The following is a 22,868-nucleotide window of genomic DNA, read 5'->3' on the forward strand; positions in this document are numbered from 1 at the left end:
AGGTGGTTGTGAATATTACTGATGCTATTATTGTTGCATATAGCTTTCTTTACCAACTTGAGAAATGTCTAATCTGCTGCTTCACTCATTGCTATGATCTTTTCAGAGTGGCACAGTGTGATTTGTAATGTCAAAGATTACACATTTTCAAGAGAATATATTGTCATTTTAAAAAAACAAGTGACAAAAAGTTGTTTTGCTGTTATGAAACAAGTTATTTCAGCTAGGAAATTTTTATCGGAATAAAGATAATGGACTGGAAGAGTGATGTTACTAATTGCTGCTGTGGTATGGTGTCATTAAAACAACATTCTTATATAATTCTTGAAGCTTTCATGGCTGCGAATGTTGATGAGGTTTTCTCAAGCAACCAGGTGATTTCCGGATAGGCTTCCAAGCTAGGACAGAAGACACCTGGAGAATTACGAGGTGTGCCGGTTAATAATTCTTAATTTCGTCGCTGGATGGTGCTGGAAGTAAGGGTTGGTGCACAGTCTCAACTGTTACATCAGTGTGTTGCCAGGACAGTACCTGTGAAAATGCCATAGATGTGCAACCGAGTGGGAGTGATCGTGATATTGGGAAACATGTTGACCTTCAAACCAAATAACGAGCATGTGTGGCACGTCCTGCTTTTCTTGTTCAGTCAAAAGAAAAATGCAAGTGAAAGCCAGCGTATCCTTGTGGAAACGTACAGTGACAATGTCCTAATGGAAGATGTGTTTGTGCGTTGGTTTCGACGATTCAAAAGTGGTGATTTCGACTTGAAAAACAAAGATCGCCCGGACCACCTGGAAAAGTTCCAAGATGCCGAATTGCAAGCATTGTTGGATGAAGACAATACGCAAACGCAAAAACAACTGGCAGAGAAGTTAAATGTTGGTCGCCAAACCATATCTGATCGTCTTCATGCCATGGGAAAGATCCAGAAGGCAGGAAAATGGGTCCCACATCATCTGAACGACAGACAAATGGAAAAGCGAAAAACTGTGTGTGAAGTGTTGCTTTGTCGCCATTAAAGAAACTCTTTCTTGCATCTGATAGTGACTGGGGACGAAAAATGGATCTACTTCAAGAACCCAAAATGCAAAAAGTCATGGGTTGACCCAGTACAACCTTCAACATCGACCGCAAAACCGAATCGCTTCAGAAGGAAGACAATGCTGTGCATTTGGTGGGATCAGAAGGGTGTGGTGTGCCATGAGCTTCTGAAACCAGGTGAAACAGTGAATGCTGTTTGTTACCGTCAACAACTCATCAATTTGAACCATGCATTGATCGAAAAGTGCCCAGATTGGGTGACAAGACACGGAAAAGTAATTTTGCAGCACGACAATGCCTCATCACACACAGCGAAAGGCATCAGAGACACCATTTTTGCACATGGCTGGGAATTCTTGCCCCACCCGCCATACTCACCAGACTTAGCCCCTTCGGACTACCACTAGTTTTCATCGATGTCTTACTTTCCCAGCAACACTTCAACAATTACAAACAATGACTTGCTGACTTAATCACCTCAAAATGTGAACAATTTTTCTGGAAGGACATCCACAATTTGATGGACAGATGGGCAAAATATATAGCTAGCGATGGCGCATACTTTGAATAAAGCATTTGTTCCTTTGCTTGGAGAACTCAATAAAACTTTGCTTTCATTCTAATGAACAATGTTACAATGAAATAGGATATGGAGATGCAATTAAGTTCGTGGGTGGCAGGTTTACATTTGGAGGCTTTCAGCTTCAAGTCTGATTCAGAGTTGCTCAATTACAGATAATAACTAGATGATACTTTGAATTCAGATCTATTCACTGGCACTGGATCTTTTCCCTCAGTCTTCCTTGATTTCTGTATTTATGTACATGGAGCTGTAGGAACAAACTTAGTAGCTACTTTGATACTCAGAGCTTCCGCATAGATGAACAGTTAGTATTCTCTCGTTTCATACGAGTCATCCTGTGGTTGCGGTAGCTCCAAAACTTTGGTGTTGTCACGACAATTGCAAGAGCTACTTTAAAGCAATAGTAACAGACTCCAGTTTAGGAAGTAGAGTGCTGCATTGAAGCCTTTTTGCTCGATCATCTAATAGTTCGCAGGGATGACGCTAAATGGCTTACGGAATTGACAGTTTCTCCACTCGAGCATGCAAACGATCCGTATACTCTCAAAGCCCAGTAGTTCACGTATAACATAATTTTTCTGTAGTAGTGGGCTCTCAAATATGGATCTTGAAGTGAAAGATGCAGTGAAATTGAAACTAAAGTGGAGATCATCTCCATGTTAAAATGTAATTTAGTCTATCTTGCCAATACATGAAAATGAATAGATGATTATGGGCTGAAACTGCCAGAACGAATTTTTACATATATATTTGTACGATTGTTGTCACGTTGAAATGATGTTTGATATTCTATATATCCGAGCGTATAACACTCGGATATATAGAATAATATGTATGAGATGAAGGATTGGTTCTGATTTCGATTCCAGTTCATAGAATAATGTCTCCTTACATTTTGTTGGTTGTCAGATCTGCTGCATCTTTCATGCAAAACTTTCAACATTCATGACTAGGGACCTTGGTTTTTCGCAAATGCGATAACACTGAAAAATGTTAATTGTTGCAAAAGGGGTTTATGTGACAGTGACATGTTCTAACACATTTTTCATGCATTTGAAATTGCGAATAATGCAAATGTTTGCTTAGATGCGAATTGTGGTCTTTTTTAAAAAATATTCAACACATTTCGTGTTTACACAGTAGAACTAAGAATACCACAAAAATCTATTCGTGTGTTTTAGGCTTAAAAATTAAATGTACAATATTTATGAAAAACTCAATATGCTGACCAAGGCAGAAATTTCTTTAATTTTAAAACATAAACTAAACGTAACATTTCAACCATCTAGCAAGGACATCTTCCGACTCTGTACCAAGTACAAATGCCACTTTGTACATTTGTACTTGGTACAGAGTCGGAAGATGTCCTTGCTAGATGGTTGAAATGTTACGTTTAGTTTATGTTTTAAAATTAAATAAATTTCTGCCTTGGTCAGCATATTGAGTTTTTCATATCATGGAAACAAGGCTTAATGGTGTTACCATATTTATGTGTGTAATGCACACACAAAAAGAATGTATGTTTCATGTTGTACAGTCATGGATACTTCTGGGTTGTAATGGCCTAATTTATTTTCAATGGAATCGCTACAACGCAGAAGTGTCCGAGACTGTAAAGGGAATAATTCTGATAGCTACATGAAACCATGAGTAAATGAATGTTTTCCATCATTTTTCACCTTCTCTCAGAACGTTTTTGCAGATTCCTTAGCAGAGTGGTTAGCACATTGCACTACGATGCCAAGGGTCCCGATTTTGAATCCCGGCCTGGGCATGGATGTCTGTGAGTGTCCATTCATCAATTTCATCATATCATCACTCATCCTCATCTTCGCAGATTAGCCAAAAGGTGGCACAAAAAGCGAAGTAAAATAAAGCAAATTAATCAATCAGAACATTTCGCATCGCCTAGCAAATTGGCGGGATTCTTGGAGAGATTGAGTACATACCAACTGTTGCACAGGTGCTTTGACATTGGCATTTGCCACGCGAGAAACATTTTCTATTGAGTGCATACCAACTGTTGCACAGGTGCTTTAACATTGGCATTTGCCACGCGAGAAACATTTTCTATTGAGTGCATACCAACTGTTGCACAGGTGCTTTAACATTGGCATTTGCCACACAAGAAACATTTTCTATTACGAAGCAAAGTGGTGTTGTTTTGTTGAAGCTATCAGTTGGGAGCCGTAAGATTGGTATTTGTCTGTCATGTGAGAATTTTTTTGCATTTCCAAGCAAAGTGGCATGTCTCTGGTGATCACCTACCAACACAAAGGGCTGTAACACTGTTATTTTTTACGCAAGAAATAATGGAAAGTATCTCAAAATTCATTTCCAACAAAAGCAGGCATAGACCATGTGGCCTACAAATTAAGGTACTAATTCAAAAGCACAATGTAGGTATAATTTAAGGTATATTTGCCAGAAAATTGTGCTAAAACGAAAATGCGAATTGTGGGAAATATAGCGTTAAAAGAAAAAGTTGGAAAAAAATAACACCAAAAAAATTGAAGTCTCTACTCATGACTCCTTGTATGTTTATGTTCTTCTGAAAGGTTCTCATAACCACTATTTGTAGATTCAAAATAAAGTAGTACTGTTATTTGTGAAAGTGTCGCCCCCCTATCCCTCGTTTCTATCCGGTCCTCTGGATTACTTCCTACTTTCATCCCTCAATCTCTCCTTTCACCTCACCCTGGGTGCCAAGCGAGCAGATTATATTTACGCCGGAATTACAAAAAAGGGGGGGGGGGGGTTCACATAACAATTTATATTTGTATGTCCCTGGTTCGTTTACACATATACAGCAAGTGAATATACAATTGGTTAAATGGACAGTACCGTTGTTCTTGAAATTATAACATTCTCGTAGGATATATTGGTTTATTATACGTAGTTATATATATACATATTTTACAGAGCGTTTCCATGAGTGTCTTGCATAGACCAAATTACCAAATCTCTAAATCAATATAATTGCGCACCTATGGCATAACCATCGGCACTTCCCTTACCACCGAGTTAGCATAACTATCTCGGTGGGCCTATCCTCAACTTACATGCTATTCCGTTACAAATGCGTTTCCTTACGCTTTCTCTCTTTCTTTTGGGCATCAATTAATCAATACGGAAATATCCACATAATCAAAGCTTTTTCTAAAAGGGGACTTGGGACAGCAACAGGGGCTGGCATAACCAGATGCTACATTGTTATATCCAGTTTAGCCACCATAAGTGGACTAAACTTGAGGAGACGTTCCTGTTTCGTCGGTCAATGGGGAAACACTGTTTTTTTCTAAAGCCCACTGGCTCTTTTTATAGTTGGGGTAAACGTCCGTGGACGTGGACCCCGTAGTGTTGGAAAATTCCACTGCCAACGGTCCTTTGTAAGACAGCTAGCTCCCCCAACTGGGGAGGTAAAAAACAGGGGAATCTAACATCCAGCAAAGCACAATCCAATAAGTATATACACTTACATGCAATAATAACATAAAAGTACACTCTTGGAAACATATTACTTAACCCTACACCTTGTAGCTGGCCAGCAATTAATTATTACAATATACCAAAACCAGTAATGGTCAATCCGACCATTACATAGTTCCCCCCTTCAAGAGGAACAAGAAAAAACAATACACTCAAAACAAGATCACCATATTTATAAAATCATCCAACATCTACACAATACCCACTAAAGTATTCAACTGTTCTCAGAGTATCTGAAAAATGAAATAGTCACTAGTTCATTCACTTTATCACATTGTCCACAATGTTCACAGATTCACCAAGCTTCCTCTTCCTTGTGAAGTCCGCCACTGAAGTATCCTCTCTAGGATAAAGTCTTCCTGACAGCATCTTCCTTGAAGTTGGTTTTCTCTGGTTCCTGGTTTGATTCCCCAACGAGTCCCTGGTTCGACTCCCAACTGAGTGCTTGCTTTGACTCCCAACTGAGTCCCTGGCTTCGACTCCTGACCGAGTCCCTGGTTCGACTTTCAACTGAGTCCTGGTTCGACTCTCGAACCTAAATCTGCAATGTGTCTTTCTGTTTACAACTCGGAGACACGCAAATAAATAAACAGTGTTGTGTGAATGAAGAAAATGGGGGTAAGTTATATACAAATGAAAACTAAATAAAAGAAAATCAGAAATAGAAGATCCGCGGTCGGCTATTGTGACAGCTGCGATTGCTGGCTAGGCGGCCCGACGGTAGTCTTCCTAACCCTCATTAGGAGTTGTCGCGTGGCTCCCCTTGGCTGTTTTCTGTCCCTCCACCTCACAGCAAAAGCTGGTGGTTTATGGCTGGACAACTGGCCTGGTTCACCTGCCCTGAAAGTATCTTCTTTAATCCTTCCAGGCATTAAACATGGACCTGAGTGTTCCGTTTCAAGTTCACCATTAACGCCACGCAATCTGCCAGATATAGTGTGCTCTTTCAGCCACACCTTGTCTCCAATGCGAAATTTACATGGCTTACGTTTGATCTCGTTCTCTTCATCCTGGAACACCTGAAGTAAGGCTGGGCTCGTTTTCTTATATTTCGGTCTCACTTCTTTCTTCATTTCGCTGGAAACTGTACAGGGAATGCAACTTCTGACGTAGCGAGCGATATCTCTTGTCATTCCAAGCCACGAATATTTCTCCTTGATTTTCGACAAAGTTTTCTGCTTCCCATTGTGTCCTGCAAATTCAGAATCGTGATGTGACGTCAATATTTGAGATTTCAAACTCAACGGGACCCATATCTTGGCTGTTCCCTTAGAATCTTGCTTGCAGACTATCCTCCTGCACAAAACTCCCTCCTCATCCAAAAACGACTGATTAGCCAACTTAGCAACTTTCTCCTTATACTTCTTACTCCCAGAGAAATGCTTTCCCTTCAGTTGTTTCATTATTTGAGATAACAAACTGTCTCTCATTTGCTCTGAAACAATCGATGAAGTTTCTTGTAGCCTCTCAGAAACCAGTAATTCATCATTTTCATTGTCCTCTAAAGCAAAAGGCAAAAAAGATAATGCATGGTTCTTATTGTCCGTAGAAATGGAATTTTTTCGAGGAAATTTGCATTCCCTTTTTATTCCCTTCCTCCGTTTTCTCTTTACCTCTTTCGAGATTTTCAGAGAGCATAATGCACCAGCGTTTGCAGTCTTCTGAACTTCGAGTCCTTGGGAATCCACTAATTGGCCCGTATCCTCATTCGTAGACTTCCCGCTATTCTCATGTGCATGTGTGTTGCATCCATCCAGGCTCGAGGGATCTGACGAGTTATTCCTTTCCTGTACCACGTTATTTCTCTGCATAACTGTAACAGCGAATTCTCGTTTACATGCACACTTCGAGAAGGTGTAAATCACGTCGCTATCTCTGAACGACCATCCGTTCTCCTCAATGTGCAAAATTATCCCACTCTGCCTTAAAAAGTCCCTTCCAACGATTATGTCACGGAAACAATTCTCAAGGATGATAAATTTATGCCTAAATTTCATGTTATTAATACAAACAGTAGCATACATCTCACCCTTCGACGTAACGCTGCCCACAGCTAATGATATGTTCCATTTTCTCGTCTTCATGAATTTATTTCCATCCCTCTCTAACAACTTGGCAGTTTCCAAGCTTAGCGTAGAAGCTGAAGCTCCCGTATCTCCAAATAATACAAAGCGTTTGTTGTTAATTTTACATTGAATGAGAGGTTCGAGGTCTTGCTGAAAACAGCCTTCTCCATTCAAAAAACGGCCTTTGTTTCTGCGTCTTCTCCCGGCGGGCGACAGAAGGTTTATTTGGGGACGCTGCTGACCTCCCTTTCCAGCAGGTTGGTTCCTTTTATTGGCCTGTTGACATTCCTGAAGTTTATGGCCCTCACAACGACAGCCCCAACAAATTAACTTTGCAGAATTTTTATTGGCCCCCGCTTGCCCAAAAGTTGCATCAAAAGAGGGTCTCTTGTGCCCTACGGTCGCGTCACCGCCAATGCCCCTTCTTAGAAACGCTGTTGTTTCACAGCCCTTGATCCTTTTTCCTAAACCTGGATTGAGAGAGCATAAGGGTAGCTGGTCACTCTCGGTTCCCCCTTTGCTTGTCCTCGCGGACAAAGCCAAATGTTTTCCTCCTGTTCTTCGTGAGGTGTCCTCTTCAGTGTTGCAAACTTCAGAAAAAGATAATTCCGTCTCACCGGAGAGCGGTGAATAATAAAGCCTTTCTGAATACAACCTTCTCTGAACAATGGCTGCTTCATATTCCAATTCCTTCAAAGTCTGAAATTGCATTCCATACAAATGCCTTCGGAAACTAGGGTGTGCATGAGATAGAATATGTTCTATTACTTCACATTCCTCTGTCTCTTTTTGCCTCATAGAAAACAGTTTTCTCATTCGACGAATAAACAATACAAGAGATTCTTCGCTCATTTGGAAGCGATTCAGAATCAAACGGTCAATTTCATTCTTATAGTCTACAGAATAATATTCTTCTAAGAAAGCATTTTCAAAGCTCTTGAAATCTTCAAATGGGCGTGAAAATCTAAACCAATCCCCTGCAGCCCTCCTTAGCGAGAACGGAAGAATCTTGTCAAACAATGACTTCTCCGAAATGCCCATGACATCTTTATAATTCCGCAATTCCTGCAAATAATCATGCGGCGAAATCTTGTCATCGCTCCCTGTGAAGACTGGAATCGGTAAATTTGACTTATCGAGAATTTTCTGAACTTTTTTCTCCTCTTCCTTAGCACTCCGCTGTTCAGTGCGCGATAAAGCAAGATTATTTAATTCCCTAATAATTTCTTCCTGAGATTTATCGCTTATATCCTGATTACCCAATAGCTGTCCAAGCAAATCTCTATCAATTTGTACTGCCATTTTTTCTACTTTACTTTTTCCACTACGTAATAACATTCACTTCTGTACGATCTTCGTTGTAAAAATTAAAAATCTATCCGTCCGTCAGTCCGTCTATCTTTCAAACCTATAGATCTGACGACATTTTATACAACAAGATATATCCTGGACAATAGAGCCCCCATATGTGAAAGTGTCGCCCCCCTATCCCTCGTTTCTATCCGGCCCTCTGGATTACTTCCTACTTTCATCCCGCAATCTCTCCTTTCACCTCACCGTGGGTGCCAAGCGAGCAGATTATATTTATGCCGGAATTACAAAAAAGGGGGGGGGGGTTTCACATAACAATTTATATTTGTATGTCCCTGGTTCGTTTACACATATACAGCAAGTGAATATACAATTGGTTAAATGGACAGTACCGTTGTTCTTGAAATTATAACATTCTCGTGGGATATATTGGTTTATTATACGTAGTTATATATATACATATTTTACAGAGCGTTTCCATGAGTGTCTTGCATAGACCAAATTACCAAATCTCTAAATCAATATAATTGCGCACCTATGGCATAACCATCGGCACTTCCCTTACCACCGAGTTAGCATAACTATCTCGGTGGGCCTATCCTCAACTTACATGCTATTCCGTTACAAATGCGTTTCCTTACGCTTTCTCTCTTTCTTTTGGGCATCAATTAATTAATACGGAAATATCCACATAATCAAAGCTTTTTCTAAAAGGGGACTTGGGACAGCAACAGGGGCTGGCATAACCAGATGCTACATTGTTATATCCAGTTTAGCCACCATAAGTGGACTAAACTTGAGGAGACGTTCCTCTTTCGTCGGTCAATGGGGAAACACTGTTTTTTTCTAAAGCCCACTGGCTCTTTTTATAGTCGGGGTAAACGTCCGTGGACGTGGACCCCGTAGCGTTGGAAAATTCCACTACAACGGTCCTTTGTAAGACAGCTAGCTCCCCCAACTGGGGAGGTAAAAAACAGGGGAATCTAACATCCAGCAAAGCACAATCCAATAAGTATATACACTTACATGCAATAATAACATAAAAGTACACTCTTGGAAACATATTACTTAACCCTACACCTTGTAGCTGGCCAGCAATTAATTATTACAATATACCAAAACCAGTAATGGTCAATCCGACCGTTACATATTTTAAGGGTTTTTTATTTTTCTGCGACATTTTATCCTGGTTTTCCAGAACTTTTTCAAGCTTACACCATGATAAAACCTTACACTTGTAAGGAATGTATATGTGTGTCCTTGTTTCTTCCTAGAAAAACTGGTTTATCCACCTTGCTGTACCTCCTTAGGTGTCACAACTGGTTGTTCCTTTCCTTCCCTTCCCCTCCCCTCCACCTCATGATGGCACTAACCTTCAATTTTTCTTTTTCCTTTAACTGATCTGGCAAGTTAAAATGTTCCACTAGCATGCTGAAAATTGAAGCTGACTGGAAACTTAACAAATTTACTTTCCACATGATTTTTTATTATTTGGATGAAGTTAATAATGGAAGCAGCAGAGGAAAATGGATTCAAAGTAGGCGAAATCATTCACATCACAAGAAGAGTGAAGAAGAAAATTAAGAAAAGACAACAACAAGGTAAAAGAAGATGGGGAAACATTTATGAAAAGTATGGACTTTGAGCAGCCCTCAAGCCACCGAAAAGCATCAAGAAATGGTTTAACGAGTACAAAGAAGAGATGGAAAGTGGTGATTTGTCAATGGCAGGAATATATGAAGTAGAATGTGCGGGATGTGGAAGCAAATATAGGAGAGACATTAAAAAGGATCATCAAAGAACAGCACTGAGTGGCGCATATTGAGATATGGTCACAAAATTAAGAAAGTGCAAATGTAAGAGAGGAGGGAAAATGATATGGAAAGAAAAGTGGTAGAAACAAAGGGTTTCTGCACAAACAGGAAGAGAAAATGAACAAGAGTATAGGGGAAATTGGAGCAAAATGGATTGAGCTATAAAGAAGCTTATGGAAAAATTGGTTACGTTTTCAAAGCAGCCTTCAAATTGCAGCACAATTGTGGAAGATTTTAACTTGTCAGATCAGTTAAAAATGTGAAGGTCAGTGCCATCAGGAAGAAAGAGGACGGAAGACAAGAAGAGTAGGTCACAGGATGAAGGAAAGGAGAAGGAACAACCACTTGTAACACCTGGGGAGGTACAGCAATGTTGAAAGAACGGTTTTCCTATGCAATGCGTACCCACAACACAGTAAGAAAAAAAATATTTTTTTTCACCTTCCCTGAACATGAAAATTCGACAATTATCGCTCCGAAGGCACCTCCACTGCAAGAAATTCTGATTTCCTCACGAACATGCTACTGCCTGCCTTGTGTCACTTGCACCATGTGGCCTTCCTGGATGCAGTCCCGAATGACCCCGATTGTGCCTTCGGCGATGTCCGCACCCACCCGATCCACGTTTCTGCCGATTTCCATGAGCAAATGCAGCCGCTTCTCTTAAGTACCCTAGAATTTTGGAAGGCAACCCTATTGGCTCAGATCAGCCCCGACCATATGTTTGGGTCTGCCCCGTGCTCGCCCCATCCTGCATTTTCCTGTTCAAAACACAGAGGTCTGAGAAGCCAGGGTACCAACGATATTGGCAGCGTCTGCAGTGTTGGCAGTAGTCAACATATATTTTTTCTGGAATGTTTAGCTTACTCACATTTAGAAGTCACGCGTAGATTGGTCACTGTGCTCAATTGCAATAAAAATACATTATAAAAAATGATTGCTAAGAAGAGGGCAAGAATATTTTGTGCTAGAAGACCATATTTAATATACACGTAAACTATCAGATATAAAATATTTATGTGAGGTTAATATTACACTAGCAAGGTTTTTGCGTTAGGTAGGTGAGGATAGCAGAATGGACTGAGTATTGAGTTTTATGCGTGAACCCCCTCTTGGCATCATCACTATCTCAGGGGGAAATTATGTGAACAATTTGCAAGTTTCACACAATTCTCAGAGTACGAGAGTATCTGTTTATTCCATTCCAGAGATCAGCATTTTATTCAAGTTCATTTGCACTTCAGCCTATAAGTTGATGAAGATGGGTGTTGACTGTTGACCTGACAATATGAATGAATATAAAAACAAAAAACATATGTAAACACAGTGCTACTATGGGATTCGAATAAATGGTATATTGTGCCCAATTTATATATAGTGTGCTGGGATGAATACCATTGTATGCTGACATATTTTTCTTGTGAGCTTTATCATCTCCCTTCTACAAAGAGGTTGACTTTTGCTTTCTTCTGTTGTGTGAAATTTGCAGTGAGTGCTTTGTTCATATCATTTGCTAGTTTGTCGGTGCAGTGAAGGGATAAAATGGAGAAGGGGGAGAGGAATCGGGAGTTACTGATGACATTCTGGAGATGGGATTTTCGGCATACTAATTACGAAAAAGTGCAAACAATCCGAAATGGGAGGTGTGTGTGTTCCTGATTTGCAGGACTTGTTTCAGGCAGGAGTTATGAAGGATGGTAAACAGTATGTTAGCCATTTTCAGAAAAAAAATATATAACTCTACAGTTGACTGGCAGTAGGAAGAGCGGAAACTTTATTGTTGACCTTGTTCGTTGGTTTCCTCTGAGAAAGGTGTGTCAAATAGTAGAGGATACAGAGGATACTGACATTTATCAAATTTATCACATGCTATTTGAAAGCACGAAATATCTGTATGCCAGTTCGTTCCCATTCAATGTTCATTGTGCTGCATGAAGGAATTAATCTAAGTCAATTGTTGGACTGTACATAGCTACTATCAGAATATATTTGCGAATATAAAATATCATACATATATCTTACCTCGTTACATTTGGATCTCTCCGGTAGTGATGAAGGTTATATCAGAGATTCCTTAGTTTCCTCGTTAATGTTTCAATAATTGACATCCTATTTTAAACTAGCTTCAATTGGTTTCTGTGTGCATTAAGCAAGCTTTAACCTTTAGGAGCCCGATCGAGGTGCTATCGTGTAACCCTCGGGAGCCCGATCGTTTTGATCGAGACGCTCTGTTAAGGTCGTGGTTTTTACATTATAACTTCACTATTTTTGGCTAGAATTTCGATTTTCTTTTTTTCATATTGTTGTTAACACATGTATTTAACAGAAATGATTGTTGCATGTTTTGTCTTTTCATGAAAATGGCAGGAAAAAGGAGACTTCTTTTTTGCATCTTTTTTCAAGGGAAAAATTTTGCCAACAAAGGAAGGCCGGGTATGTTGTTCTAAAGCAATGCGTTTCCCTCACCCCTGGAAACTGCATTGGAAAGAAGTTTCTATATCCGTACCCGAGGTCAAAAGGAATGTTTTCCGTTCAGGAGCAAGTGGGGGTTGGGAGTTGGGGGAGGGGAAGAGGTGTTGTTGAAACTGCGTCGTAATAATGTAAGTTCGAGGCATGCTGAAGAAAAGCCTTTGTTCTTGAGCACAGTGTTTCACAAATGGCTACAAAGTTTACCCTGCATTGTCTAAAAATAGAACGGTATATCATTCATATCTCTAGGGCAATTAGCCCCTGAGCTATAGTCATTTCAATGTAACCCTGCATTTCGCTGAAAACCGAAGCTTGAGACAGTGACGGGCAGGCCTTTCGTTTCAGGGGTCATATGATAATGATGCAAATATTTTTCTGTGTCTTACATGTCAGCGATAATTTCTATGTGCATACCTTTTCATGTCCTTTTTTTCAATGGGTGGGGGGAAACCCCATTTTAAAAAAAAATTGGGAGATTCCCCCTTCCCCCCTCCATATATACATGCCGAATGTGCATAAATTTTATATCATCTGAATCTGTGATTCATTCCACGTACAACGGTATATCATTCATCTCTCTAGGGCAATTAGCCTCTGAGCTACAGTCATTTCAAGGTTCCGCTGCATTTTGAAGCTTGAATCAGTGGCGTGCTGACCATTCCTTTTGGGGGTACAACTCGCATTAAATTGGTCATACAATAATGCAAATATGTTTGTGTTCCTTACATGTCAGCAATAATTTCCGTGTGCATGTCGACATTGTCATGCACTTTTTTCCTTGGGGGAGGGGGGAGAAATCCCTATTTTTCCAAAATTTTGGAATTTTGAGTGTTCTCCCCCTCCCCCACCACATATATGCCAAATTTGCATACATTTTATATAGTCTGAATCTCTGGTTCATTCCGCATACAATGGTATATCACTCATCTCTCTAGGGCAATTAGCCTCCGATCTACACTAATTTAATTGAAACTCTGCATTTTGCTCAAAATTGGCTCGGGCATAAGGGGGGTTACATGTGAAAATGACCTTGGGCTCCAAAAGGTTAAATAACTTCTGCTCCCCTTAATCTTCAGAACATGTTCCTCGTAAATAAAATAATTAAAAAATGGTGTGATTCTTTATTCTCAAGCAACAACTTTGTGCGGGATGAATGAAGGTCTTACAAAAGGGTGCAACGATTGATAAATGCTGCTGTGCCGTTCCAAAAAGTGATTCCTGTTATTTGAAAATGATTCTCCATGTTTTGTTAACTCTGATTAATAATAATAATAATGGAAAACTAACTACTGTAACAGATGTAACAACAATTATAACAATATATAATATATACAACATATTTATTGTGAAAGGAAGGAAGCACAGTAATCCAGGCCGATGATAAGAGCTAGTGCACCTTAAATGGCAACAAAATTCCTAGACAAAATGTTATAAAGGCTGGCTTGTCGCCAATATTCTCTGAATGAAGAATTGCTCAATTTATTACAAGGATGATAAATTTTCCATTACAAAATTTTGGAAAAAGTAATTTTCTGGATAACACGATGGACTGCTGGGGGGTCTGACCCCTCTAACTGCCTCCTTCCATGCACCCATGCTGCGTACCCTAGTCTAAATGTCACCGCATGCTACTGGATATTCCTAAGAAATGTAGAGTGACTAGTTGTGTAAGGTTTCATCTTGGTGGAAGGTTGAAAAAGTTCTGGGAAACCAGGATGAAATCGTACAGGGTCCCGATCGTTTGTATTAAGGGATCGTAGATAGGCTATGTGAAGCCTGATATTCGAAGTTATTTGACTGCGAGAGGTGTATCGTTAGAGGGGGGTGTAACTCTGAAAAGCTACGTCTACACTTAACCAAGCAAGGGGACTAGCCCCATGAAATAAGAACTACACTCACGATTAACTTTAAACACTACAATTGACTGGTCTGGCAAGGGTGTTAGAAAATGAAAGACAAGGATAGAGGAACGTTCGTTACCTGTAGATCTCGAAGTGACGATCGACTCGCTATTTCGTTGATGAAACTCTCCTGAAATAAAACTCCTTTCCGATAGCGTACTACTCCTCGCTGTAACTCCTTTTGTAACGTTCGGTAACAACTATTCACGCCATAACTTTCTTAGTTCAACAACTTGTATAATTCCGAGGCACTAACTGTGCACGCAATAGATTTCAGATACCGACTGGGGCGAGAAATATTCTCTCAAGCTATTTAAACGAAATTCGAACTTCGGCCATTGAGAGGATGCGTCTCTCAATAACGGTGCTTTCAGCGTAAAGCTGTGTTTGCAGTATCTTCCCTGCGATTCCGGAAGAATTCGTATCAGCGGATTTTTACATCCGCTGAAGATCGCAGGTGGCATTTGCTTGAAAGAAGCTCTTTCCAGCTTCTTTCATACTCGGGCCCTTTTTATGAAATGATTAGGCTATCGGACTATGGCGCCCGGGGTCCCGGATTCGAGTCATGCCTTGGGCATGATACGAAACGTCGTAGGAGAAATAAAAACCACTTTAAAATAACTGTATTACATTATTTTGCATCCCTGTATGTTTGAGGATCTAGTATGTAAAGTAATATTTGTCAGAGAAAAATGCCCTTTCATCTTGCTGTATTGATGCCATAGCTGTGTGCCGAGGATAAGTATTGGGAATGGGTGGAGGGGGTCGGTCCTGTATTTTATTATACTACATTTAACATTCGAGGGAATATGATACTACCCCCTGCATACACTATTGTACACCTACTGTAACTTCCGTATCCGTCACGTGAGAAACATTTTCCATTACTAAGCAAGGTATTTTTGACCTGTCCAGTGGCATAGTGGTTACGCCATTGCTTTGTAATCAAGGAGTCCTGTGTTCGATACCTGGTTGAGGTACATAGTGGTTAGGATCCCACTTTAAACTGTAGGTCCAGTTTGAGTTTGATTGATTCAGTTTGTGTTTTAATCCACTTTATGCACTAAGGATAATCGGCTGGACCTACAGTTTAAAGTGATGTCCAAACCACTATGTGCCTCCAGTGGGTATCTAACCTGAGACACCTTGATTACAAGGTGACGCCGCAACCACTACGCCATCGGGGATTAAAACCCAGGAACTTCAGTTGGGAGTCCACAATGTATTCTTAGCTCTTGAGAAGAATATATGTGCAGTGCACAGCAAATTAAAGAATTTTAGCCACTAAAGAAAAAAGTTATTTTTTTAATATCATTTGTAAGATGACTGTGACTACACAGACCATTTCAAAGGTTTTAATTTGAGTACAGCAGCAACATGTTGAAAATTTGTCTGAGTAATTATGGGCCACCCTGTTGCTCATTACTTGGTATCAGGATTAACTTCACAGACCAGTATTTGGTTCTTTACTGCAATTATCCATGTGGATAGTCGAAAACATAGGGTGACAGTACCAGAGAACTTTGTCGCTCTGTACATATTCAGGTTAGCTGTTAGTATCATCAAATGCCATGTAATATTTTTTTGGATTGTGCCTTGATATTTCTTTCATACCTTTTGGCTTTTCTCACATTGCATAAACGAAACACAAATGTTGCTTTCTGCAAATACACTGCTGGGGGAAAAAAAACCAAAAAAAACATACACTTGCATTTTTTGTGATAACACATAAATTCTGATTCGAAGGCTCTAAATGTTGCAGACATTATTGGAAATAAGAAAATCTGAATAATAATAAACGGGAAAAGTATGGAAAATGATCAATTCAGTACTTAACTGAGAGCGTAATTCATAAGTAATTGCAATGCAAAATTAAGATGTCTGTTTTTTTTGTTTTTTTGTCCAGCAGTATAGATTGTTTGTACCATTAGATTCACCACACAACAAATCATTATACTTCACAATCATTTACAAGTGGTTTTCATATATTAATTTACCTCATGCAAAGAAAGGTTGTTGAGACGAAAGAATGTAACCTCGACAGTAAACGACAGAATTCTTCTGACATCATAATCATCAGTATTTGATTTCTTTCTGCCCAGTGTGCTTATTGCTTTGCATCTTTACTACCATATGCATGTCAAATTTTAGTTTGCTGTAGATGTTTAGAATTTGCTTAGTAGCTTTGCACTGCTTTTATGTTTGTTTGCCTGTATGTGTGTGTGTGCTGATTATGTTTACTAACATTCTTATGTAATTACTTACAATGTGCATTAGTAGAATGTCAATTTGTTAAAAACAATGTTAAATTATTAATTTATTTAGTATTTTTAGAACATTATGTTTTAAGTATAAGCATGTTATAGTGATTTCAATTAAATTTGATTTGTAGTGTTTATTTAATGAAAATTAATTGTATGTACTGCAAGGTATTCAATCAAATTTTTAGTGATTTTCAAAAGTAATTTTGAAATAGGTTTACCTTTTAGTGAGTTAACATATAGTTTGATAGTAAGTTATGAAAGAAAATGAGAGTGGTGTTACTCTTAGTACAACAGTGGAAGCTTATGTCATGTCTGCAAATTAAATAAATATTACATATTTCATATTTTGTGTCAATGCAGTCAAGCTCAATTTGCATAAAGTGTCAATTTTGAAAGGTTCGTGGAGAAATTTAATTTAATTTTTATATTGATAAGATTTTTGATACATTTATCCTTACAACCAGTGGAGTGTGAAAATATAGATTTTACGTACATGCTAGTGAAATTTAGATTTAAACACTCCATTGTTTTCAGTTCTTATTTTATATTAGTCTAATAATGTAGAAATAGTTCAGATAACAATTTTTACAATATTCATGTTTCAGTTCCTTGATCACTTTATTATTCACAATAGGAAGAAATTAACTTTAATTAGTTCATTATGAAACTTATAATGGATAGATATCCTTTCTTGTGTAGTGTTAAATAATTTATTATATTTTTTTGTTTTCACATATGATGTGAATATTGTCTAGATGTTTTTGTACTAAATGATTTGCTGTTACTAAATTTGTGCTTATTTTTCCTGTTTGGGAATTGTTCCTATATGAATGTTGGAACTTTTGTGCCTCTTTATGAAAGTAGCCATAGATTGCTAATGCAACTTCACAGTCTTTTTTGCTTGTCTCTTTTACTCATTCAACTTTTCACTCTGTTCGCTGGCTCTTTTGGGCAGTTTCGTGTCAACATAAAATTTTACCATGACAAACATATTTATTGAAATGATGTGTTTGTAGTATCAGTCCTGCTAGCTTTTGTAACCAAGATCTCAATAGCTTACTTGGGCTGATAGGTTAAACGGTTAGCTTTTATAGTGTGTGTTTCAAAGGTCCTGCAGGATTTTAAAAACCTATAACTTTTAAAGTAATAGGTTTATTACAACGAAATATTGTTTGTTATGCAGAGGAAACTTTGAAATTAATGTTTGATGTGGTTTGGTTCATCGCCAGATCTCCAGCTGGGCATCGTTCATGTGCAATCGTCATTTGAATCCGAGAATTGCATTCTGACGGTGCACGTCCAGAATTATGAAAAAATATAAATATGCTGATCAAGGCAGTAATTTATTTTATTAAAAAACATAAACTAAACGTAACGTTTCAACCTTCTAGTAAGGTCTTCTTCAGACTCTGTATCAAGTACAAAAGGTACTTGCTAGAAGGTTGAAACATTACGTTTAGTTTATGTTTTTTAATAAAATAAATTTCTGCCTTGGTCAGCATATTTATATTTTTTCATAATCATGGAAACAAGGCTCAATGGTGTTATAATCGTCCAGAATGTAGTGAATCACATCACGTATCTTGAACTTCAGGTCATCAAGATCTGTCAGTTTCTGTGCATACACCTGGGTATTGACATGTCCCCACAGCCAGTAATCACAAGGCGTAAGGTGTGGTGACCTTGCAGGCCAAGGTGTGGGTCATCTTTTTCCTGGATCAGTGCCATCTTGGGATCTTGTGATTGCATGATCACCTGCACACATGTCATTCAGCAGTGTAGTTATAACAAAATTTAAAATTTTCTTCAGTGTATATATATATATATATATAGTATAGTTGTAATAAACCTATTACTTTAAAGCTATAGCTTTTTGGAATCCTACGGGACTTTTAAAGAATGCCGTAAGTAAATGTAAAGCTACCCCTACTCATTGCAACATGCCATAAATGGGGGTGTGGAGGCCTCCACATGTTCACAACCTTGGCCATTTGTGGAGATGATGTGATTAACACCATTCCCTGGCTACTGTTATCCATCAGCATTGCCCCCAGGTACCTTTTTATTATAGGCTGGGTGAACCACAGAGTTTATTTATGCTGTGACATTGCCGGTCACACACACTGGGGAATCGAACCTGGGTCTCCACTATGGTACTCAGATGCCCTATGGACTGAACCATTAGGCTTTTCTTAGCTTTTATAGGTCCTCGCAACTGTAAGTGAAATGTGAGATTGGGCCTTCCATAGCATAGAGGTTAGCACTGTCAGCTTGTCAGCAAGGGGTTCCAGGTTTGATCCTTCATAATGACACAGTGCGGTGGTTTGAAATCCACTTTGAATTGTAGGTTCATTCCCGATTAACTTAACAGCATAAAAGTGTTTTGAAAACAAGCTTTGACATTTTGATAGGTGCCCCCATAGATATACAGGGTAATTTAAAATGAATGGTGCAATTTTACACAGTTATTATGACGTTACTATTTATGATAGGAAATCAGACAAGGCACCAATATAAAGAAAAACTAGAAGTTTTACTCGCATGACTCAAATTATAAAGATTCAACATGGGAACCATGTGTATCGTGGCAAGGTCCAAACGATAATCAAGTACTTTCTATGCACGAGACAGCAAATCGTTGTTAATGGTTTCAAAAGCACTAACAATTCCCAGTTGTAACTTTGGCAAATCTTTCGGCAGGGTGAAACATATGCATTACTACCGAAAAGCATGCGGAAATGTCTTTGCACCATTGTGATTAAATCAGTTCTCGATAGCTCCAACACACAATACGCCTTCTACTGGTCATTGGCTATTTTGCGACACTGGCGATCCTGATGGAGCATCGGCTAAGCAGAATAAGCCCGCTACATGGGAATATAACTTCTAGAGTTCTTCTTTATATTGATGCCTTGTCTGATTTTCTATCATAAATGGTAACGTCATAATAACTGTGTAAAGTTGCACCATCCATTTTGAATTACCCTGTATTATGCAGCAGCATGAGTTTAGGGCTAGTTCACACTGTAGTGATATGACAGGTTACTCAAGCCTGTCCTTGATTTGGTGACATGTGTCACTTGTCTCTGGTGTGAGAGCTTTCTTAGAATGATCAGCTACCATTTCGCAGATAAAGCATATATTGAACAACACTGTAATATATTTTTGTCATGTTTAGGAAATTTATATCTGATTCAATCCAATTCATTATTAAAGAATGATTAATTCTAGCTCACCAACACAACAAAAGTTAAATCTTTCCAATTAGCAATGTAACTGTTATATTCTGCCTTAATGCCCAAGTATTAACAGAAACAATGAACTGCAAGTTGGGCAAGGAAGTTCATGTTGCATGAAGTGCCTTTTCTCTAGTAGGTTTTAAGTCATGAAATTCTCCTGTGGCAACCAGACATACTGTTGATCATGTCACTTGCCATGTGCCTTGACAATGCTGAAGTAATATGCAAATTTAATTTTTGGGATCTTACAAAATTTATTTTTGTCGCACACATAATTTAACTGGTTTTTTGTGCACAGAATGGGACATTTGAAAACATATGTACATATTTTTTTCATATATAGTTTTCCAGTAATAGTTTCTTTTCCTACAAATAAAGCTACAAATTGCACTAAACCTTTTGAATTTTTAGACAGAATTCATTGTAATCAGTGATACATTAAGAAGAAAAAAAAAACATTGTGTTCAAGGTGTTTTTCATTGCGATTGATAAGTGGCCAGCACTTAAAGTCCCATTGTTTTGTAGCTTTGCGGGCTTGAATCCTGTTTCTTTTTAAGTAGTAACACAATTGTCATGATTCTGTGTCAACAATGAAATTTTTTTGTTACCACTACCAACTTGCCACAAAAAAGAGTCAAATATTGGTATATTTTTACAGCTACTTCATATGAATCAATTCCTAATTATTATTAATGTTTACAAGGGAAAGAAGTACAGTAAGACCTCGTTAATCCGGACCCTGATAAGCGGGACTTTGCTTAATCCGAACAGGTGAGAGAAAAAAATGCGAGGTTTTATATGTGGCTAGAAGTCAATAAGAGAACTTCCCAAAGAAAGAAATGGCAGTCAACTACTGATGAAATTCTGTTTCCTGCAGACTTCGTACTGTACTGTATAGTGTATTTAGGCTTATGCCCTTTCAATACACCATAATAAACATGTTTTGTTGATATAAACTGAGTTTTAATGCACTTTCTAGTGTTCTTTTAGGTTCTTTCAGTTAATCCGGACTTTCGTTAAACCGGTCAACTTATCCCCCACCATTAGTCCAGATTAACGAGGTTTTACTGTATATGGTACACCAGTGAATAGTTGCTAGCCTCTGTTGTGGAGGGGTTGATGCAAAGTGTCTTGGTTCAAACCTGGAACCTTTGACATCATAACACGTTATACTAATCGCTCCACCATGGAGACCAGCATGATTAGTGTGAGTTAGAAAAACTATGTAAAATAGCTCAAATAAAAGGTGTATTGTTATCTTGCCTCTAACTTAGGGATATATATTTCTAAATTTGCAAATTGAGCTTGATGCATATCACTACAATTCATTTTCTTTCTCCATTTTTTGCAGATCTTATGCTGCTTTTTTCCTCATGGTTTTATTTTCTGAAACTCATGCTCTCTGTTTCTCTTAGGTTGTGAAGAAAAATGTGATAGAAATTATAGTCCCAATTATAATAAAACTTAAGCACAGACTGGAGGAAATGAAGTCCCCTCTCATTCGTGATCTGATGACATACTTGAGAGACCTTATGAAGGACTACAAAAATGAGGTACGTTAATCATAAATGAAATTAAATTAATAAGTAGAACCATGTAATTTATGGTAAATAAAAGATCAAGACATCGGTACAAAAACTAGGCATATTTTGGGATCAAAAATGGTATATAAAATGGCATTTTGGTGTTAAAATGGTGAATGAATACCTAAATTTGATTTAAAACTTATACTTATTACACATTTCACTTCTAATAGCACATTTATACAGTTATCAAAGTACTAAGTTTATTTCTGTGTAAAGGAGTTCATTTTTTGCTCCTTAAATATATACAGCAGAATTGATCATTTTTTTGGTGATTTGCATAACTCGCAGGATAATTCAGACCTAGGAAGGTGTCACGTTAGTAAATAAACCAAAAATTTTGTGTTTAAGAATTTATTTCGCATCATTTTGTGACAAAATATAGTGGCAAATTGCTCCTCACACCTTTTAAAAACATGAAAAATAAAATTTGCATGCCATACTATATCAGGGGTGCCCAAATCACAGCCCACATACACCTCAGCAGACAGTACTTAATGTTTCACATAAACATCTGCTTAGATGTGTGCCACGGTATGTTGTTCAACACAGTCAGCAGCAATGAGTTTCCATATATTCTCCTGCCCTTTGCTGAAATAAGACACTTCTTGCAACCATTTATTAACTATTCACAGCATTTGCATTAAACCTGCATGAACCTTATTAAACCGCTTATTATGATCTTACAAGACTTTCTGTGCAGGCAGAGTGCTTAGCACAGCATGCTACGATGCCAGTGAATTCTGGCGTGACATTAGTGTTCTTTGTGAGTGTCCTTTCATTGATTTCATTGTATCATCAATCATTTTCATCTTCACAATTAGCAAAAGTGCCAGAAAATTTAAGTAAAATAAACCAAATAAATTTTATTCTATACAGGAAAGCACTCCAACTTCATGCAATGACATTTTTCTTCAAGAGCTATGCAACACTGATCCTTAAATTAATATATTTTTTTTTATCATTTTTTGGTACACAGTACTGTATTTTGAATAATTCCCAGAATATTGGTATGTCACAAAAGTACTGGGTTGACATTTTACATACCTGGATTTCTGAAAAACATTGGCCATTATCGGTTGGTATAAATTAAAATTAGAACATTCCA

At 38.2% G+C, this 22,868-nt stretch overlaps 1 protein-coding gene across 4 annotated transcripts in view; it reads left to right on the forward strand.

The window, feature by feature from the left end:
• Positions 1-22,868, forward strand: part of LOC145979793 (condensin-2 complex subunit D3-like) — a 183,229-nt gene that overhangs the window by 136,386 nt on the left and 23,975 nt on the right. For all 4 annotated transcript variants that reach the window (XM_083112785.1, XM_083112782.1, XM_083112783.1 and 1 more), the window contains one exon: positions 21,593-21,730. In XM_083112785.1, coding sequence (XP_082968911.1) covers positions 21,593-21,730 — 138 coding nt within the window. The remainder of the gene's footprint in view (positions 1-21,592; positions 21,731-22,868) is intronic.

This window comes from Lepisma saccharinum, chromosome 26, assembly GCF_977018435.1.
Source record: "Lepisma saccharinum chromosome 26, izLepSacc3.1, whole genome shotgun sequence".
Taxonomy (NCBI): domain Eukaryota; kingdom Metazoa; phylum Arthropoda; class Insecta; order Zygentoma; family Lepismatidae; genus Lepisma; species Lepisma saccharinum.